The sequence below is a fragment of the Nicotiana attenuata genome, chromosome 5, assembly GCF_001879085.1.
Source record: "Nicotiana attenuata strain UT chromosome 5, NIATTr2, whole genome shotgun sequence".
NCBI classification, from domain to species: Eukaryota; Viridiplantae; Streptophyta; class Magnoliopsida; order Solanales; family Solanaceae; genus Nicotiana; species Nicotiana attenuata.
Window position 1 is genome coordinate 12628590 of NC_031993.1, and position 23054 is coordinate 12651643.

Sequence of the window (23054 nt, forward strand, 5' to 3'; positions counted from 1 at the left end):
AGGATAGATAAGATTAGGAATGAAGATATTCGGAAAAAGGTGGGCGTGACCCCTGTAGATGACAAGATGCAGGAAGCGAGACTCAGATAGTTCAGGCACGTGCAGAGGTGAAGCCTTGATGCTCCGACGAGGAGGCATGAGCGGTTGACTATGGTGGGTACGAGAAGAGGTAGAGGGCGACCTAAGAAGTATTGGGTAAAGGAAAGGTGATCAGGCAGGACATGGCACGACTGCAGATTTTCAAGGACGTGACCCTTGATAGGAAGGTCCGGAGGTCAAGCATTAAGGTTATAAGCTAGGGGGTAGTAGAGCTTTTCCTACTTCATATCCGGGGTGGGGGGTGGATATGGTTGATCTTAGAAGGCTTGTAGTTTATATTGAGTCCACACTATCCTTTCTGTTTAGCTTAGCCCCAGGCCTTAAATAGTGATTACTGTTATTGCATGTCATTTATCTTTTGGTTTTTATGCTTCTGTTACTATTTCTACGGTTTTTGCTGACGTTACTAATGAATTGTCTCTTCTTGTTTTATTTTCGTCTTCCTGAGCCGAAGGTCTATCGGAAACAGCCTCTTTGCCCCATCGGAGTAGGGGTAGGGTCTGCGTCGTACACAATACCCTCCCCAGACCTCACTTTGTGGAATTTTAGTGGGTGGTTGTTGTTGTTGTTGTCGTCATTGGGGGAACGAGTTTAATTTTTAAGCAAACTTGAGGGTGTATAAAATACTAAAAGTTACAATATTGCCCTAAAGTTAAATGTTACTAGTATAAAATTAAATCCGGTCGGGCCGGTCGTCCTCTTCTTATACATTTCAATAAACCCTCTTTAAACCCTAGTACAAGAACGTAGACCAGAACATACAAAAACAGAGGCAGTCCTAAAAAATATTACAACTGTTGAGCTTGAAGATAAACCCTAAGCAAAAGAAAAAATGAGGAAGAAAGTGGATGAACGCATAAGAACCCTAATAGAAAATGGAGTTAGAAATCGTCACCGTTCTATGTTTGTCATTATCGGCGACAAATCCCGTGACCAGGCATTTTCCAGTTCCTCTTTAATAATTTAATTATATCTCTGTAAATTTTATCAAAAATTTTGAAACTTGTTTCTAATTCCTCTCTTTTATTTATTTTGTAAAACAGATTGTTAATTTGCATTACATGTTGAGCAAAGCTGTAGTGAGGTCACGGCCTACTGTGCTTTGGTGCTATAGGGACAAACTTGAACTTAGCAGGTTCGCTAGTTACTCCAATTTTGCTTTTATATATTTTCCATTATGGATATAATCTGTTCTTGTTAAGTTTTGTCCTTTTATTGAAATATGAAGTGGTTAATTCATGGGGAAGTTAAATTAAATCTTGTACGGAAATGCAAATTAGCTACCATGGATTTTATTTGATACAAAGAGAGTTTCAAAAAGATCAATGAAGCTGCTTCACCAAAATTCTTGACTTTGTTGTAGCAGTTATTCTGTACAGTTGTTTTATGGATAGGGAGATTTTGGTTTTATAGTCCATTACAAATGTTATTTTAGTTAGGTGGGAATACATCGACACCCCCTTAAAGTTGTCAATGTATTTTATTGACACACTCGAGCTAAGACATGTTCCAATCGGCACCTGAATATATGATAAAGTGTTCCTATTAGACACTACCAGCTCAAATTTTGGAAAATCTTATGCGCGTGTTCTCAAATTCCCATTATGTTGATAAGTTAACTACTTAAAATATGCCATCTCCTTTAATTATACACATCAGATATAAGCTTTTGCTGTAACAAACAAAAACAAGATAGGTCAGTTAAAATATATGACCTAATCAACTAAAACAAACTCCTGCTTCGTTAAACAAAACACGCCCTATGTTAAAAGAAGAAAACCAAGAGCCATTTCCCAAAATCTCCCTAATGAGTGTCTAGTAAGAACACTTTATCATGTGTTCAGGTGCTCAATTTGGACGAACCTTAGTTCGAGTGTCTAAGATGTATTTCGCCTTTTAGTTATATGACCTTTTCTACAGTACATCAACAAAAAAAGAGATTTGTAAATTAAACAGAGGAGATCCTTGTAGAGTCATTTGCTTATATTCAAATTAAAAGTGGGTGTAGGAAATCACTTCCTCAGTTAGATGTTAGGGAAGAAATGTGAAATTCTTTTTTGAATATTAAAACTTTAGTCATTCTGTTTGTTGTGTAAAAAAATTAGTTTTAGCTATATATATGGCGTAAATTACTGGCAAATTGCAGGTGAGTGGAACATATGCTAGGTCATTGTTTTTAGTGGTTATTATATTGGGTTGATTATTTTGTGAGGTTGACTGACAGGAAAACAAGTTGTATTGATTAAGACATTGCATAATGATCCGAACACTTTGTGGTATCTCTTCGACAATGTTTTCAAAGGCGCGCTTAAGACCTGAAGCGAGGCTCAAAACATGTTGAGCCCTTCACCTCGCTTAGCGGGCGCTTCAGTGTCCTCATCAAGGCTCTATGGCATACTTTTTCTTGCCAATGAGAGTAATCCTGAAGAGATGTCACAAAACAATTGATTTTCACTTTATTGTAATTTTTTTCTATTTCTTTGTCAATATATTTGTTATTCATGCTTATAATTATTAGTCTTGGGCTACACATACACATTTGTATTTTCTTCTCTCTTGCGCCTTTTTTCATAAAAGCACATACTTTATTTGCGCTTAAAGCCCCAATGGACCTTAGAGCTTTTTTTCGCTTTTCGCCTTTGATAACACTGCTCTTCGATACGAATGAAATAACGATCATAGTGATCTCCACTGGTACCTACTGGTATGTCATGATCCAATTGGTCATGAACATCGTAAGGTGCTGCTTTTCACAAATCCTAGCATACCCTAGAACCTCTTAACATTACACCATTGAATCCCCAATCCTTTGCTTGCTGTGCAGTGAAAATGCCATTTCATTAGGACAACACTTGCTTAGTCTTTTTCTAGCTTGATTGCGAAGCATGGTTTGAAAAGGTCAGCTGAAAGACGGTATATAAACATTCAACCCTATTCCTTTGTGGATCAAAATTACCTTTTGAACTTCTTCCATATTAGGAGTGCTTGTAAGCATCTTATTATCTTCAGAGGATTCACTTTCCGAAATTCCAAGGGACGTGATTCCTCCTCCAGAAGCTAAAGTTGAATGTGAAGTCTCTTTTAGGTTCAGTTGAACAGACCGGAGCGAAGTCATCAACTCAACCATTCGAATGCTCTCCCCTAAGATTGACCTCTTTTCCAAATAAACTGAACCTTGATACCACACCTTCGTGGGTGGAGGTTGGTTGAAGATGATGTGATGCAAGTGAACGCCTACGAAAAAGTTGTCGTAAAGTTTCGTTCTTCTGTTCCGTCGTCGATCAATCTATCACTCAATGACAGACCGCTCTGTCATTGTTTGTTTTTTGGTTGTCAGATCACACTCGAAACTATGTATCTACTTTTTACCCCTGTTCAGTAGTTCTGTAGCAGGTTGTTTCAGACGTTTTCTAGGAAAAGAAGTGTTCGTCTCAGTTTATCATCAATGATAGAGTCAATCATCTTCTTGCAGTCACAAGCAAAAGAGAAAGAAGCAAGTGAAAAAATATATGCAGAGGGGACTACTGGACCCTGAAAAAGTAGAGCCTTTTGAACTTTTTGTTGAAACTGGAGGCGTCAGCTATTGCTTGTATAGAGATTCAGAAAGAATTCTAGGAAACACCTTTGGCATGTGTATATTGCAGGTAAATGAGAGGTGTTAAATTTCCATAAACTATTTGAAGCAGATCGACTACCTATTTCCTCTTTTAAGGCCTCTATGTGATTGTGATCTTCTGGAAAATTTCATTTCTTTTCCCCTATGATGTTCTAGGATTTCGAGGCTTTGACACCCAATCTTCTTGCGAGAACAATAGAGACAGTTGAAGGTGGTGGGCTAATTGTATTGTTGATTCGCACTTTGTCCTCTCTTAAGAGCCTCTGCACCATGGTCATGGTAAGCTCCATCCCAACTGCTCTGCTTTCTGGGCTGGAAAACTTTGAATAAATAGTAGATTAATGACGTCTCTTCCCTTCTTACTTCTTATTTGGTTTTTCTTTCTTGCTCTTTTGTTTTTTAAATAAGATTTCAACTTATCTCACACAGACATACACAAACAAAAAGAAGAGTATTTGAATGAAGAAGCTACTACTAGCTTTCAGATTACTAGTTGATTTTCTATGCGTGTATAATCTTAATACTCGTAAGGTTTGTGAAATTGCAGGATGTTCACGACAGGTTTCGTACAGAATCCCATTCACAGGCTACCCCTCGCTTTAATGAGCGATTTATACTCTCTCTTGCATCATGTGAATCCTGTATTGTCATGGATGATGAACTAAATATTTTACCTATCTCCTCCCACATGAAGAGTATTACTGCTGTTCCAGTTCAAGAGGTAAACTTCTCCCTGGATCAGTATGGTCGTGAATTCTTCTGTTTACTGATTTCTATATCTTAGATGATATGCACTGATTCAGATGATAGTCCATATAAATTATGGTTCTCACATATAATTACACCATATCAGATGTTGAACTGCGAAAAAATTATTCTTTCTGGAGTCACTTTTAGTACAGGGTAAAGTATCTTTGATAATCTCTTGATTAAGCATTCATAATTTTTTCTTTGATTTACTTTGATGAAGGATTCTGAGGGGCTTTCGGAAGCAGAAAGGGAGTTAAGGAGTTTAAAAGAACAATTGAATGAAGACTTCCCTGTTGGTCCTCTTATTCGGAAATGCTGTACCTTGGACCAGGTTACTTACTGTGCTTGAACTGTGAGAATTGGCATTTGTTTCTCAATTGTTCTCTGAGTATGTCATGTGTCCTTTTCTCAAGTAATTTCTTGATCAACATGTAATTGGGTGTAATTAAGAGGGAGCAATTACATTCTTTATTTTCTTCGTTTTGCTTAATTGAGCTACTATTATTCTAATTTCTTGAAGTCATATCTCCTGAGTTCTCAACAAACTGAACTATATTGAAAGATTCCATTAAAGCTGGGTTCATTGTTTAATGAGGTCTTAACCTTCTGTTTTTTTTTTCCTTTTGAATTATCTTTAAATTAATATAAATATTTACTACAAAATATACTTTCTAAACTCATAAATACTTATCTTTTGTTATTTGAATAAATGCAACGAAGCATGAACTTCATGCTATATTCACATGAATTAGTGAGCAATTTAAATTCTTAACTGGAACTTTTACTAATGAATTGAACTTGAAATATCATTTATTTTGAAACTACCAATTATCTTTTACGATATTAGTTACAAATCTATAATTACTTAATTCTATATTTTCAAGAAATGATATGGATTTTTTTTATAAGGTAAGTAATTTTATTAACAATTGGGGAAACCCATATACACGTCGTATACCAAAAAGAAGAGAACCTACACCAAAATATGGTTCTCAACAAAGGAGACCCAATCCTCTATACAAGTAGGGACCTCATGAATACACCAAAAAGAAACTAAAAAGAGAAGACTACTTTGCAATTTTACAAAATCTTGTTCCACCCCTTCAAAAGATCACCTATTTCTCTCTTTCCACATAATCCACATGATTACTTAATATTTCTTATATAGACACATACTTGTCAAACATTAATGTTTATTTACTTGTTCATATGAAAAGAATATTTATGTAGTTCTTGATAATTTAATTTAATTTTAAAATTTAAATAGATCTAACTATGTAATTACAATTGTGCAACCAAACATTAAATTGTAGTTATGTTATGACAACCAAACATATCTTTGTGATTATTATACTGTATAATTACTTTACAAGGTGTCCTTCCAAATAGGCTCTTAATCATTAATGGTGCTTGATCATTTTCTTTTCTTTGTTTGAATAATTCTTTTCCTAGTTTTTTCAATAGAAATTTAACTATCGACATGTCAAAATTGTGAGAGTTGTCAGCACATATAAGTTTTAATGTTTTTCCCCTTAATTTGATGAAATCACTAAAAGCAGATTTCTCCATCCAAAGTTTTGATAATGAATACAGACTGAAATAAGCCGCTGATCAAATTGTGCAATCCTTTAGTCGTAGAATCCTACAGTTCAGTTGGGGCAACCACTCATAAATAAAACAAAGCTTCACGTACTTCTTATAAATAGAACAGAGCTTCACTTACTAAGTAAAAGAATATGGCTTGCTGACTTGAAGTTAGTTAGGAATTTTTGTTACGGCTTAACTAGCATGTTAAATCCTCATTCCTGCAATTATTGTATGTTAAAGCTCTTGCTTTTCCTTTTCATAAAAAATAGTTGCCTATTCTTCCGTGCTTTCATTAAATACATCTTAAGTTTTTCTAATTGTAATATGAATCTGATACTAAATTTTTAAAAAACTATTTTTACTAGCTTAAATGGATGGATTTTAGTGATGATGTAGATTCAACATATTTAACTTATAATACTGAGTTCACCATTAATAGCAGTTGTGGGTCCACTCCAATTTTAATTTTTTGTCTTGCGACTGTATGATGCTATTAATCCAACAATATGAAATAGGGAAAAGCAGTGATCACGTTTCTTGACGCTATTCTGGATAAGACGCTCCGAAGCACTGTTGCTCTGCTTGCTGCTCGTGGCCGGGGCAAGTCAGCTGCTCTTGGGTTGGCAATTGCAGGGGCTGTTGCTGCAGGGTAAATCTGGTTTGGCCGTTTGGGTTTCAATATCCTTTCCTCTCTGTGATCCTACTTTGTTCTTTACTAACTTCTATAGTTTGCTATTACAGGTATTCTAATATTTTTGTAACAGCGCCTAGTCCTGAAAATCTGAAAACTCTGTTTGCCTTTGTCTGCAAGGGTTTCGATATGCTCGAGTATAAGGTAGGATGCAAATATATCTGTTTGAGCAGGGTCGATTTGCATATTCTCTATGAAATCGATCTTTGCCAGGGATTTTTTCCCCTTTGAGTCGGCCATTTGGCCCTTCAAGTATTTCTAAGTGAGAAAATGCTTCCCCTGCTGAAATGTGTAGAAACATAAGCATGGTTTAAAATTTTCTTGAAGTTCTCGTGTAAGGGATTTTTCGTGTCTCATATATAGTTGGTACCTGAGATAGGTTTCATGTTCTGCCTACAGTATATAGAGATTGTAACTCAATATGCCTCTTCTTACAGGAACACCTTGATTATGATATTGTGAAAAGCAATAACCCAGAGTTCAAAAAAGCTACCGTGAGGATCAACATCTATAAGCAGCACAGACAGACAATTCAGGTCAGTAATATTGACGAGGAGTTATATCGTGATAATGGCTCCTTTCCAAGCTCATTCTTGCAGTGAATAATCCTGGAATCTGACATCAATCTCTTTCTCCTTCACTTTCTGCACCTTCTGTTCCCTTTGTCCCTGAACATTAGAAGGCATTTTGAAATTTTGCTTCAATTTAGTTCCGCTTGGTGCCTGTATGCTGGATAGATTTCTTGTATTGCTCCATCTCTTGTGCTTCTCTGTTCTCTTAAAGGTTGTCAATATATGGGTTCCTCTTTTTACAAACATATCTTTTACACCCATACTGTTCATTCTTTGCAAAAACTTCTTGCAAGTATATGATCATTGACGTGCTTTACCATGTCTAATGCAATTAATATTTCTTTTTCTGAGTTTCTGATGTTCTCGACATCATTTATGCAATGTCAGTATATACTACCACATGAGCATGAAAAGCTATCACAAGTGGAATTGTTGGTGGTTGATGAAGCAGCAGCTATTCCATTACCTGTCGTCAAATCTTTGCTTGGTCCTTACCTCGTCTTCCTTGCATCAACTGTCAATGGGTACGAGACGGTTTTCTGCTTAGTTTCCATCTAGTATTTTTATTCTCTCCAAAGAACCTATCCACTCATTTGCCAATATATGTTGCTTCTTGAAGTTTTGTTCTTACTCAGTTATATGCCAGAAGAATTATTTCCACACAGTCTTGTGTGTTTACCCTGGGGTTAACAGAGCTGATAATCATTCTATTCTTGTTATCTTCTTAAAGCTATGAAGGCACTGGAAGATCCTTATCATTGAAGTTGCTGCAGCAACTAGAGGAGCAAAGTCAGAAGTCCAAAAGCACAGATAGTGCACTTTCAGGTATTTTCAGCCTACTTTCTGTAGTCCATCGCTTGACTTATGGTGTGTAGAGTCCATGTGGTCTGAAATATAATTGTATCAGCAGAACTAGGATAGCAAAGAAAACTGAGATGAGAGAGCGCATACATTGGGTTGGAAGTTCCTTATAGTTACTAAAAGGCAGGAGATACATCTGGAATTGTGCTTGTATTTGTTGAAAAACATAGGCCTTCTTATCTTAATTCATGCCTTAATTTGTGCCTTGGGCAATGCAGTTTTGGTTGTTAATTTAGATCTTGGGTGGGAATTTTTCTATGACTGGATTTGCAAGTAAAACCAAGTATTATGGTGAATAAGGATGGAGTTATTCAAAGTAAGCACTCATAATACATGCTTTTGAAATATTCAAACTCCAAAGTTGTTGCAGATCCACTTGTGAAATTTGAATAATGGAATGTTTTCTATGACTGGATGTTCTAAAGTAAACCCTAGTATTATAATAAATCAAGCTGGAGTTGTTTAAGTGAATGTTGATATTACACTCTTGTTGTTAAAAATATTGCTTTCCTTCAAGGCTGTGTTCATTCATGAGTGTGAATCTTTTTCTCGGTGTACTTTTGCCTCTCATGATTATCGTAGTATGATAAATTGTCCAAGGTCTCCGCAAAATCTTGTTTTTTTCATCTAGTTGTTTAAAATCCAAGTTTTCCCATCAAATGTAGGTCGACTTTTTAAGAAGATAGAATTGAGTGAATCCATTAGATATGCTTCTGGCGATACCATTGAGCGATGGCTTAATGCATTGCTCTGTTTGGATGTTACAAATGCTATCCCAAGTATCAGAAGGTAAATCTTCTTTGGCTTAACCTAGTTCCTGGAGAAGCCAATCATGTTCTATCTCCAGTAACAGTTCTCTTTTTTTCAATCAGGTTACCACAACCGGGTGATTGCGATCTCTACTACGTTAACCGGGACACACTTTTCTCTTATCATAAGGATAGTGAGTTATTTTTGCAGGTAAATCACCTATGCCTTTGAAGTAATGTATTCTTCACCGTTTAGGCTGATTTTTGCCTGCTCAGCTTTGATTTATGGTGACCCTTTGGTGTTTAAATTGCAGCGAATGATGGCCCTCTATGTTGCCTCTCATTACAAAAATTCTCCAAATGATTTACAATTGATGGCTGATGCTCCAGCTCACCACTTGTTTGTGCTACTAGGTATAATTTTACCAGTTGATGCTTCTCATAGAACACGAGATTAATTTTGAATTAAGTAAATGCAAGAGTGCCTACCTAACTGTTTTCACAGGCCCTGTTGATGAGTCAGAAAATCGTCTTCCTGATATTCTCTGTGTCATCCAGGTCAGTGGTCTTGTCTGTAGCTGTTATGCAAATGTTCTCTTTGGGATGCTACATTTGTTAGAAATCTTCTGACAATCACTGTGCTACTATTAGTTTCCGTGTTCTTTTATATTTAGCCAATTCTTCTTTGCGTTTACAATTTTACTCTCTTTGCCCAATTTATGAGACACTCTTTTCTTTTTAGTTTGTCCGAGTAACAATGACACCTTTCTATAGTGAAAACAATTTAACTTTAAACTTCCCATTGTACCCTAAATAGGATGATTTATCGCCATGGAAATGAATGTGGCATGTTTTAAAACACAAGTTTCAAAAGTCTTTCATTTCTTAAACTCTATGCCCAGTCAATTTAGAACACAAGTTTCAAAAGTCTTTCATTTCTTAAACTCTGTGCCCAATCAAACACCCCACATAAATTGGGATGGAAGCAGTATCTTCTGTCTGGTGGTCCAATTGGCAGGACCACAGTTACAGTAGTTCCTCATCTTTATATGCAGCCTTCTTACGTTAGTGACAGAGAGCAAGAGATGTTTTGCAGGAGAAAACGAATTGATGTATGTTTTAAAGTATAGCTGTTTGCAACATTTACTCTGCTGGCATGAGGAATACCTTGTATTGAGCATATACGATCTTTTGGACTTGCTAAAGTCTGTTTCTGAGTAGATTTTGTACAATTTTTCTACTCCCTCTTGGTACCTATTTGGTACTGTTTCCATAAATAAAACAACCTACCTTCTAAAAAAGTGATAGAAAAATAGAATATCCTCTACATAAGGTCCTGGTAGTTGATACATGATTGACTTTCTATTTGTGTAATATTTTGGTCCTAAAATACGAAATCACGACTGAAATTGGCTCGGGTTAGTTTTGCCTTCAAATATGTCATCATTATGTTCAAACCATCAGTTAGTAATTTGTGTTGTTGCACTTGTAGTATATTCTGCTCCAGTCCATGTTTTGTGGTCTATTCAGCTCTAGAACTCTCGGAAGGGCAAAACTTAGCTCAATGCCTCTTACTAGGCCATGTGTGTTCTTTCTGTATGGTTAGATTTGGTTTGGGTCCTTAAATCATCTAATATCAGTTGGTTCCAAAGTTCATCTGTAATTGGTCACAATGTTATCTTTGTTTTCTTCCCCTAATGTGAGCTAATCATGTTTTTCTTTTTGCCACTTATTGATCCTCATCTTCTGCTCTGTCACTGATTCTGCCTCTTCTTGGAGGGAGTGCGTGTATTAGTGCATTTTCTTTCATTGTTTCTCATGGACTTAATAGATAGCATATTGAATCATCGTCAAAGATCACATTTTTTCTTAAATTGGATTGATACGGGTCTAAATGGTGCTACATGCTTAATGAAGATTCATAAAGCTGACGTAAACTAGCTTGGGCTTGATGCGCAGTGGTAGTTTATTTTTGATAAGTCAATCATGTAAGGTTGATTCATAAGTCCTTTCGGATATGGATAGTAGAGTTTCTGATTTCACCTTAACATTTTCATGGAATCAAAGAAGCAGCACTAAGAGTTTTTGAGCTGTCTTATTTAATTTTAACACACAGGTCTGCCTGGAGGGTCAAATTTCCCAGGAGTCTGCTAAAAGAGCTCTGATGGAAGGTCGACAGCCCTTTGGAGATCAGATACCTTGGAAGTTCTCTCAGCAGTTTGCTGATGATGTATTCCCAAGCCTTTCAGGTGCCCGCATCGTACGCATTGCTACTCATCCGAGTGCCATGAGGGTAATGCTTTACCAATTCTATGAATTTAGGAAAAAATTTCTGAGACCTCCCTCTAGGTTTATTTTTGTAATATTGATCTCCTTCGTGGTTTATGATGTTACTGTAGCCTCCTTATTTTGCCTTAAAAGACAAATAGTTTAGTATTGGAAAGAAATGGTCCTGAATGGAGTGTACTGGATATGAAGGATTTGCGTAGACGATCCCAACTAGCATGAACGAAGGGGAATTGATTGATCGAATGAAAGAGACGAGGTTCAAATGATAAAATTTCTATACCCCCAAAACTCTATTTGTGCTGCACAATTGGGAAATTGTGGGTAATCTTTTCAAGTTATAATAAGAGATCGACAAAATCCCTTCATATAATTGATTTTGAAACAAATTAGTTCACCGAAATTTATTGGAAGAGCGATAATAACTTTCAACTTTAAGAATTTCATTTTATTCTTTCTTGGTAATTTATCTACTATGCTTCATGTACTTAAAAAAATGGCAGGGCTATTTGTATTAAAATTGCATATATTGTTGTATTTGTCAGATGTAACCAATTTAAAACTACAAATGTTAAATTCACTAACATGTGTAAAACCAATCGAGCCATAAAATTACATTCTAAAAAATAAACTAAAGTATAAGTATAGTACTTATACAAAAACCTTAAGTAGGAGACAAAATATTTATAGCTGCCCAAATACAGAAGTATTTCCCAATTGGACCCATTGCCATTGTTAGTTGATTTATTCTATCATGTGGAAAGAAGAATTTGTTTTACATTCTTTTATTGTTGAAGAGATTGGTGAAGGTTTCACACCAATTTTGTAGTATAAAGAGAATTTATGGGAGATTTACAACAACACAACAACAAACCCAGTGAAATCCCACAAGTAGGGTCTGGGGAGGGTAGTGTGTATGCAGACCTTCGCAGACCTTACCCCTACCTTATGAAGGTAGAGAGGTTGTTTGCGAAAGACCCCCGGCTCAAGAATTATGGGGAGATTTGCGATAGAAAATTTAGCACTAATAATTAAAGCTGCAAAAAGACAGATTTGGAATATCACGGGAATCTTGTCACCCTAAACCAGTCTCATTGGAAAAAAGTTCGAAATGTGGGCAGTCTGCATATCTTACGACAATGGAAGTTTGTGTTTAAACTTTAAAAGCAGACATGGAAGGAGGTTTTTGAAAATATTGAACAATTTATTTCCTTAACTTTATCAGCATGTCTAACCATGTCTCACTGTGGTGTTACAGCTTGGATATGGTTCTGCTGCCGTTGAACTCCTAACCAGGTAGCTACAAATTTCACTGCAATTCTCACAATTTTCGTTTTTCAATATGATTCGGCAGTTGCTTCAATCACACTTGGCTTTATAATCCGTGAAAGATTAAGCAACTCCATAGGTGGATGCTTGTTATGCATACTGGTGCTGCATAATATGTGGAACAACACGCGCGCGCACACACACACACACATATTCTGCTAACCTACTACACGAGCTTAGCAGGTTAACACCATCCCTATTTTTTGTTTGTCCAAACTACCTCTACCCCTTCTTAAAGTCACTTGATATAGGTCATGGATGATTATGTCATTTTAGTTCAAAACCAAAAAGAAAAAATTCTAAACATCATAAACCCTTTCACTGCCTCATGCTATCATCACAGCTTTTGGATAGCAAGAAGCCTTTTTCTCCCACATTTTGGACTTAAGAGTTATCTCTTTGTTTGTTACCATTCAAAAAAGAAAGGAGTAATTTCCTTGTTTGGTCAATCATCAAGATTTAAAGATGTGGCATCTTTTAAAAGTGTTTTCAGTTTAGTACATTTTTGTTTCTTCAACTTATTAATGGGCTCAATTCATCTGTGTTGAGTTTGACATAGTCACAGTTATTGCATATCTTTCATACATGGATCTTTGAGGCACAATAAGTTAATTTACCGCTAATAGGCCTTATCAAAAATTTACTGGTAATAGGTACTTTGAGGGTCAGTTGACTCAATTATCTGAAGTAGAGACGGAAGATGGTTTGGAGACTCCTCAAGTCAGTGTAACTGAAGCTGCAGAGAAGGTATTCTTATTTGATCTAACTTTACAATTTGTACTTTAGGTTATTGGCTTTCCTGTTATCATTCGGTTCAAAAATTGCAAAAAGTTATATCATTGTGCTTTTTTTTCAAAAATTGCAAAAAGTTATATCATTGTGCTTTTTTTTTTAACAGTTTTAAATCTTATTACTATTTCTCACTGAATCCCGCCTTTCCTTCTTATTGATATGGTTTTTCTGCAGACCACCGTCTTGTGCATGATATAGTGTCTTAAGGCCTTATGATTGACCATTTTCTCTAATATGGCAAGTTAGATAGTTGAAATCTACAAAGACTTCTATGTGGAATTAGAACGTCTGTTTGGTTTTTGTTATTGGATTCAAACTACTTTCCTTGCAGGTCTCTTTGCAGGAAGAAAATATAAGACCGAGAACAGATCTTCCTCCTTTGCTTGTCCCTTTGCGTGAAAGACGACCTGAAAGGCTCCATTACCTTGGGGTCTCATTTGGACTTACCTTGGATCTTTTCCGCTTTTGGAGAAAACATAAGTTTGCTCCATTTTTCATAGGCAACGCCCCGGTAAGTCTCAGTCATTTGTTCCTTAAATTCTTTTTAGATGTTTGCAATTGAGGATTAATTGTCATCAAACATGTGATTGGATGAATCAGAATAATGTAACTGGCGAGTACACATGCATGGTCTTGAAGGCATTGAGAAATGATGACGTTGAAGCTGCTGAATCAGATGAGTGGGGCTTTTATGGTCCCTACTACCAAGGTGATCAGTTGGTTTTGTTCTTCCCAATATTTTTTAACCTTATCATCTAAAGGAACTGAAAGGAGATGGGAAGAATCTTTTGCCATGATAAATAGGAACTCAAGTTCTACAATTCCTAATATATGTTCTTTAGCATTTTTCATATGTTGCCCCTTCACTTTCTTATCCCCCTTCCTTTCTATCCACTTCTCGTCAATCTAACGCGATGCAGATCTTATAGTAGCTGGTATTTATTCTATTAGTTTTTTTTCTTCTTTTTTTCTTTAATGGTAGTATTGTCTTTTATTGCTATTTCGATAATTGATGTTGCCTATAACATTCTCAGAATACAAGCGAAGGTTAGTCGAACTGTTGGGTTCTACCTACCGGAAGATGAACTACAAGCTTGCTATGAGGTAAAATTGAACATTTTGGTGGTTAGGTAATATATATGTCTCTTTACATATGCTTATGATGGCCATAATATTGCAGTGTCTTTGATCCAAAGATCAACTTTGTGGAGCAGGTCCCTGCTTCTTCTGCTTCAAGTGAATTCTTAAACTTCATGAAGTTTGTTCTGGAACCTCATGAGATGAAGAGGCTTGAAGCTTACTCAAATAGCCTTATTGACTACCCCTTGGTAAGATTTGAGTTGCTGATTAGTGAGGAAATATGTTATATTAAGTAGTGATGCAAGATCTCATGTGATACAATATCAACAGTCATAAAAGGGAAAAGGCTAAGAGTACTGTCAGCCACTCAAACAACCTAATTACCCCTCCTAGTTAGATCTCAGTTAGTGATGAGAGTGAAAATATGCTATATCAAGTAGTGATAAAAGATTTTCTGGTGGTGCTACTATCAAGTTATGCTTGATGTATGTTTCAATATCAACAATCATATGGAGCTTGTGCTTTAGAAGACAACCATATGGTAAACATGCCCGAACAACTTGAAACACCGAAAAGAGCGTAAAGTTGTCATCTTTCCAATTTGAAGCATCATAAATCAACTAGAATTCAATTTTAGACAGATCTGGTGAATGATTTGATAATATCGTTGGTATGTGGTTCAAGTATTGATGAAAAACTCATATTGGTACATATTACTTTGGCTAAATACCTAGATAGCCCCTTAAACTTTGACACCATTTGTAAGTTAGATGTTCCAGCTTAACTAGTGACCAAACAAGCACTTTAACTCGGTTGAAATGTTTCTCTTAAACACATGTGTTTGCAAAACCAAGCGTGTGACCATTTTCTTGCTGATGATGTGTCAAAGAACGAATAAGATAAAGACACGTGTCTTAAAAAGAAAAAAGAAAAAATTTACCCTCCCCACCCGGCTCTAATCTTTTTCTTCTTCGCTCCAGTGAAAACCAGTCAAGTTTACTTTCAATCTCCATTATTTGCTTCTGCAAATTCACATGTAAGTCATAGCTATCAATTATTCTATTCTTCTCTAATACGTCTGTTGTGTCTCTCCCTTCTCCTTCAGCCACCCCATCTCGTTCTCTCTACTTCTTCTCGCTGTTTTTGTCTCTCTATCAGATACTTGAAGTGAGGAAAAGCTTATATTTTCTTCTGTTTTGCTTTAACTGGTAGATGGAGACCTGAAAGTAAAGAGCTTTTGGCAAACTTTTGTAGTGACTAACTAGGAGAGTAATGCAAATTTTCAAGATTACAGGCATTATTTTTTATTCTAAAGTAAAAAGGAAATTTACAAAATCATTTGAGTTCTTCCTAAGCTTGAACTTGACATTTTATAGAGTTGGCTCTGTTTACTATGTCCATAGCTTCAAACCTTCCGAATAATATTTTGGCTTTTTTTGGCTTCATTTTGTTGTCAAAAGATTATGAAGTTCGCTGGATAAAATATAAATACAGGGCGTGGTATTCAGTCGTAGATTGTGCTGTTTAAATAGGGAGAAGAAAGTTTTGGGACTAGGGCTTTTCTGTTAATAGAGGTGAAGATGAATTTGCGGGAGATGAGGGTAAATTTGAATTTATTTTTAACTGCTAGAAGAACTAATTCAGCAGCTTTAGAAAAGCCTCGCGCGCCTATAATAAACAAAACAATACGCAGTATTCCATGTAGGACTCTTGTGCTTAAAAGACACATTTAAGACGAGTTAAGGTGCCTATCTGGTCACTCCGTAAGTTTATATGTCTATTTTATAAAATGTGCCAAGTTTAAGGGGCTATCTAGGTATTTGGCCTATTACTTTTGACCACAAGAAAATTCTGAACCAAAAATGACATGTGAAACGTCCCTTATATTTCCTTATAATTTAATAACAGGTGCATGATTATCCTTTACTTTGTTTTATGTCTAGGTCTTCAGTATAAAGGTTGAAGTTCTAATTTGATACATGCGAATAAAACCCAATAATTAGACATTTGATATCTAATGATTTTTTTAGCATGGAGATCAGAAGGGGCTTGTTATCCAGTGCATAGAATTAGAAGGACCAATAGTAAAAAATGGGAAAGACATGAAGGGATAAAAGATGTGGCAGAAACAAATCCTTAAAAAGTGCCTGATATTTACTGTGAACATAACATCTAAGGAGGACAAACTACCTTTCTGTTTTTTCCAAATGCAAGCGATATTTAAATATCTCAAAAGTGCCTGACATTTGTTTTTTTTACTTATTTCCACGTTAATTATTTGCATGAGCTATTTTTCACAGATTCGAGATGTTGCTCAAAAACTTGCGCGCGTGTATTTTTTGGAGCATTTGCCAGTTTCACTTTCATATGCCCAGGCTTCCCTTTTGCTTTCCTATGGCCTGCAGCACAAAGACATCCCTGAAATAGAGGTTTGCTGGCTTGCTATTCTTTATTTTGAATAGTTTATTCTGTATTGTCAGGCCTTGTGCAGTGAAATACACTTCTCCTTTTTTTTGGTTAAGGCCACTAGTTATCCGTTATCACATCCAAAATAAACACTAGATACTTTTGTTCACTAAACTCCAGTTTCTGAGTTTTCTCTTTAATTCTTATTTTTACAGGGAGAAATGAACTTGGAGAGGCAGCAGATATTGTCCTTGTTCATGAAAGTCATGAAGAGGCTTTGCAAATACCTAAATAATCTAACATCAAAAGAAATTGACTCAACTGAATCTCGGCTTAAAGCGGTACGTAGAGTTATATTTCATTCTGCTGAAGTCCTATGCTAAGACAAATGAAAAAGTAAAACGTGAACAATATGTGCACGTCGTCATGCTGTGTGTCAATTGTGAACATAAGGAAATATTCCAACACTTCTTGTGTTTTTGTCTCAAGATATGAACAATTAAGTATAATCAAAGAGCAGTTAAGCTTTTGTTCATCTTTTTTTGCTAAACATTAACTGAGGCACGTTTTCCGTTTTCAGCTTAAGATGGAAGCACATTCTATATCTGTTGATGAAGATCTCAATGATGCTGCAAAGAAAGTCCAGGTTTGAATTTGCTTGCTCTTGTCTCTGCAAGTGTTCCCCCATCTCGAAAAGATCTCTAATTACCTAAGGTCATATCTAGGATGAGATGAAAGCCAAGACGGACAGTTTGTTGGACCCAGAACTATTTCAGCAATTCGCTATAGTGGACAGAGAAGCTGATTTTGAAAATGCTCTCCAGAATGGTGGTGGGAAGATAGTTCCTGGCGGTGTAATTAGTGTAAAATCCAACAAAAGCAAGTCGGAGAAACATTCCAAGCCGGAGACTGAAAAGAGTGACAAGAAAAGAAATAAAAACCACTCTGGATCTAAATCACATAAGAAGAGAAGGAGTTGAGCTTGTTGGCACAATAAGTTCTTCCCTCTCGTTTTCTAATGCCCGCTTCATTTCCTGGGTTGTTTCTCCTATTAATTTATGGCAAGGAGGAGTAGAGCGCGATCATACATCTCGTTGCATATTGCCATTTTAATCACAACCATCACCACTATTTATGCAGTCATTTATAGGTCCCCAGATTTTGTTCCTTCATCCCAATTTTGTAAAATTTTCTTGGCAAATGTAACATTTTCTTTGAATAATTCTTTTACTTTGTAATAGGTTAGGAATACTAGTTGTTCCTTCAGTCTGATAGAAGCTCTCCTTCCTGGAATTTTCAAGTATAATGAGTAAGAGATAAGCTTTAGTTCTTTGTCCCTAAAAGAGAAAGCAATTCTTTTAATGTTAACGTCTCTGTTCGAATTTACACGACATTTCTTATTCTGCGATGTTTCAAAATGTTTTTAACATCATTCGATTTCCTTTAAACATTCAGAATTTTTTAAGAATTACGCTACAAGATTCTGCATGCTATTTAAAAGTTTTTATTCTAATTAAATACTCCTACCTGTTATTTTCCATGATCGACATTGTTCTCTTTCTCTCAAATGTCAAAATAGCTCGGGCTAGCCAGTTTTCGGACTGGTCATTCAAAAATAGCTAGCGCTCGCCAAGTTATTGAAAAATAGCCATTATTTTGCTGCAACAGAGATCGGTCCAGCATAATATACTGGGGTCGGTGCGCTTGGGTATGAACTTCCAGCATATTATGCTGGATCGGTATACTTTGCTCGCTCTAGTATAATATGCTGGAGTATTTTTCGGATTTTGAAGAGTATTTTCGTTCAGATTTATCTTTACATGAAAAGTGGCTAAATTAAGATGACTTTTGAAATTGCGGCTATTATTGAATGACCACTTGTAAATCTGGCTATTTTTGAATTTTCCACCTCTTTTGAAGATTAGTTCAAGATNACGGGGTGCAGGGAGTAAAGTGAGTACTCCAACTCAGTGAGTAATAAAGGTAAATAACAACTGAGCGGTAAGAAATCACGTATGACATATCATCATGCTATATAGAAGTAGTGTAAAACCCTTTGAGAAAGCAGTGAAGCTGTGAAATCTTTAGAAATATCTTAGCTCAGTTTAAAACCTCTTTTGAAAATGACTTTTCAACAGTATGCAAACGAATGCAAATCAAATAGTGCAGATAAGCACAGAAGTCTGCCCCTCGGGCACCACACTCAATTAACAGATAATGTCAGGTAATCCGGTAGATATCACATGAAGTAGCACAAACAACAGGTAAAGGCAGGCAAATGAAATAAAGTAAACACACAGAACAGTACTAGTACCGCTGCGGCGTGCAGCCCGATCCACATACCGCTGCGGCGTGCAGCCCGATCCGTTTATCGTCGACGGCGCTCACTAGGGGTGTGCAGACTCCGGGAGGGGCCCCTTACGGCCCAAGTGCAATATCAAGCCATCTCGTGGCATCAATCTAGGCCCTCGGCCTCACATCATATCAGTATAACACTGCTGCGGCGTGCAGCCCGATCCAAACGTATCCTCACAATACAGGCCCTCGGCCTTACCCAGTCAAAGATCAACAAGCCACTCGGGCAACAGTAAAACATGATGCTCAACCTAAAATATTTTGAACATATCATTTCAAGCGTTTAAGGCATAATAAACTTGGCTGAGTTTTAAACCAATGGAAAATACGTGTCTGAGTTCAAGTATATAATTAAAACAGTGAGGAATTATCAACAACAATCCCCAAAGGGTTCAAATAGCTGCCACGAAGCCCAAATATGGCAATTAGCCCAGATTGTGATGATAACAAGTAATTTCAGACAAATATGCAGTAAATTCATCAATCGGGACGGACCAAGTCGCAATCCCCAACGGTGCTCTACCCAACGCTCGCTATCCGGCGTGCAAGTCACCTCAATATAGCACTATGATGTGCAAATCCGGGGTTTCAAACCCTCAGGATATCATTTACAATCATTACTCACCTCGAACCGGCGAAATCTCTAGCTCGCGACGCCTTTGCCCCTCAAATCGGCCTCCACGCGTGTCGAATCTATCCAAAAACAAAGCGAATACATCACAATATGCTAAGGGCACAAAGCCCAAGCGAAAACAAACAATAACGGGCACAAATCCCGAAATTACCAAAATCCGAGCCCCGGGCCCACTTCTCGAAACTCAGAAATTTTCACATCAATAGATTCCCTATCTTCCCACGAGTTCATACATATCAAGAACTCCCAAATTCGAGCTCAAATGGCCTATCAAATTCCAATTTAAAAATCTCCAATTTCCAAGCCCTAGTTCTTTAATTTTAGGCTTAATTTCCATGAATTTCTAGGTGGATTTCACAATATAATCAAGTTTTAAGACCAAGATTCTTACCTTAAGTCGATTCCTCTTGTATCCCTCTTTCATCTCCTCCAAAAATCTCCAAAAACGAGCAGCCATGGGTGAAAATAGACCCAAAATCGCGGATGAAATGAAGTTATAACCTTCTGCCCAGCACATTTCGCTTCTGCGGAAAATTTTTCCGCTTCCGCGGTCCCGCTTCTGCGGACCACGTGCCGCTTTTGCGGCTTCCACTAACGTCCAAAACTTCCGCTTCTGCGGTACTTCGCTCGCAGATGCGGTTCCACTTCTGCGGAAAAACCACCGCATCTGCGGAGCCTGCTGCACCAACCAAAACCGCTTCTACAGTCTTCTCTTCGCACCTGCGATGCCGCTTCTGCGGTCCCATTTCCGCAGAAGCGGAAATACCAGAAGCAGCAGCCAAATCAAAAAACTCCCAAGTCCAAAACTCTTCGTTAGCCATCCGGAATCACCTTGAGGCCCCCCGGGACCTCAACCAAAAACACCAACACATCCCAAAACATCATCCAAACTTGTTCCATTTATCAAAACACCTCAAACAACACCAAAACCACAAATTACATCGAATTCAAGCCTAAGTTCTTCTAAAACTTCCGAAACACGCATTCGATCAAAAACCCGACCAAACCACGCCCGAATGACCTGAAATTTTACACACACATCCCAAATCACTTAACGAAGCTACATCAACTCTCGGAATTCTATTCCGACCCTCGGATCAAAATCTCACCTATCAACCGGAGTTCGCCGAAATACTAACTTTGCCAATTCAAGCCAAATCCTTCCACAAACTTCCAAAAATGCATTCCGATCGCGCTCCTAAGTCATAAATCACCTAACGGAACTAGCCAAATCATAAAAATTCCGATCCGAGCTCATATACAAATAAGTCAACTCTTGGTCAACCATTTCAAATTCAAAGCCTTCAACTGAGACTATTCTTTCAAATTTATTCCGATTTTCCTGGAAGCCAAAACCAACGATCTACATCGGTCATAATGCATAACACGGGGCAAGTCATGCCTGAGAACTGGCGATCAAAGTGCAAAAGCTCAAAACGACCGGTTGGGTCGTTACAGTTTGATTTTCGGTTTGGTATTTTTTGGATTTTTATGAACACCAGCGAACTTTGTATTTGAAAATTGTTTGTTGTTTATAATTTTTTTTGGCTGTCGTTTATAATGTTGTCATATACTATTTCTAGCCTAATTTTGTATATTTACAACAAAAGAAAAGGACAAAGAGAGGTCATATTGATATTATCACCTTTAAAATTTAATTTCTGAAAACTACTTGTATGATATAAATAAAAAAATTTCCAAGTCTTGAAATCAATATAAATAATTAGTATGGTGGGACCTTTAAAATCTATTATCTAAATAATTAGTATAAGTTTTGAGTTCTAAGTCTTGAAATCAATCTAAAGTTTCTTGATAGGAAGTATTTTTTTTTCTTTAAAAATTTATATCAATCAAAGAAGTGGATTTTCAATGCCAATATTGAATGGTTAAATGAATTAACAAAAAAAAAAAAAGAAGACGGTGGTTTGGAACATCCAACAGGACACCTGATCCAGCAAATTGGTAACCTCTTTTATTCCATTGCAAATAGATAGCCCACTACCCTTAAAGGTTGTCGAAAGTATTCCTTCATACTCAATTAGAGGTATCAAATTTGAATTTAAGAATGTAATTGTTTTTTGTAGAAAGTATTTTATTTGCAAAGTAGGACTTTCCGATGTTTATAGCCTGTTTGGCCAAGCTTATTTTTGGGCCAAAAGTGTTTTTTTTTGGGGTTTTGACACAATTACCCACAAAAATAAAACTATTTACCCTTGTCTACCCATTTATTTTCCTAACCATAGTAGGTTTTTGTGGAAAATTTTTTCTTTATTCTCCAATTCTTTTTTTTTATTTATATGCTTCTTTTCTTTTATTTTTTCTTTTTTTTCTTTTCTCCTTTTCTTTTTTCTCGTTTTCTTCTTAATTTCTTTTTTCCTTTTCTAATTTCATTTAACTTTTTTTTTTTTTATATTCTTTTTCTCTTCATAATCTAATTTCATTTACTGTTTTCACTATTTTTATTATTATTTTTTATATTACTAAATAAAAATCAAATTATGTACTTATATATATATATATATATATATATATATATATATATATATATATTGCATTTGCAAAAGGAGAAAATATACAAAAAAATATATCTTCTTTTAATTTTGGTCAAAATTAGTAAGTTAGTACAAGAAGTGATAACTTTCCTATTCTAGCTTTTGTCANTTCATTTAACTTCTTTTTTTTATATTCTTTTTCTCTTCATAGTCTAATTTCATTTACTGTTTTCACTATTTTTTATTATTCTTTTTTATACTATTACTAAAGAAAAATCAAATTGTGTACCAATTAAATGTAGCTAATACAACCAAAAAATATTAACTAACATATGATACCAGTATAGTATATAGATATACCAACAGGGTATACAATTGTACGTAAAGAGTTAAAAAAAAATTAATTCAATTATTAAACTGAAATAATATAAGATGTCAATAAAAATTTCAAAAAATTTTAAAAGGATCTAATTGTACGAGTATATCGTTACATTATATAGCATACTATATATATATATATATATATATATATATATATATATATATTGCATTTTCAATTTGCCCATCACGCTCGGTAAAAGCTTAAAACAAATTAAAAGGGAAAAGGCAAGTGAATTTACGGGTAATAAGTATACTATTATAGTATATTGTATACTATTACAACATATTGTTACAGTATCTTGCATATTATTACAGTATACCATAATAATATATTGTATACTATAATAGTATACTGTTGCAGTATAACTATATAC

At 36.0% G+C, this 23054-nt stretch overlaps 1 protein-coding gene across 1 annotated transcript; it reads left to right on the forward strand.

Moving 5' to 3' along the window:
• Nucleotides 823-18202, forward strand: LOC109225321 (RNA cytidine acetyltransferase 1-like). The gene is made up of 26 exons (XM_019389943.1): nucleotides 823-1036; nucleotides 1143-1234; nucleotides 3572-3743; nucleotides 3872-3994; nucleotides 4263-4436; nucleotides 4686-4796; nucleotides 6568-6701; nucleotides 6794-6887; nucleotides 7181-7279; nucleotides 7703-7839; nucleotides 8046-8140; nucleotides 8842-8965; nucleotides 9049-9136; nucleotides 9240-9339; nucleotides 9431-9483; nucleotides 11042-11218; nucleotides 12470-12507; nucleotides 13194-13287; nucleotides 13664-13843; nucleotides 13933-14041; nucleotides 14367-14436; nucleotides 14513-14660; nucleotides 16713-16841; nucleotides 17034-17159; nucleotides 17399-17464; nucleotides 17544-18202. The coding sequence occupies exons 1-26, from the start codon at nucleotides 932-934 to the stop codon at nucleotides 17796-17798; spliced, it is 3093 nt and encodes a 1030-aa protein (XP_019245488.1). The 5' UTR covers nucleotides 823-931; the 3' UTR covers nucleotides 17799-18202.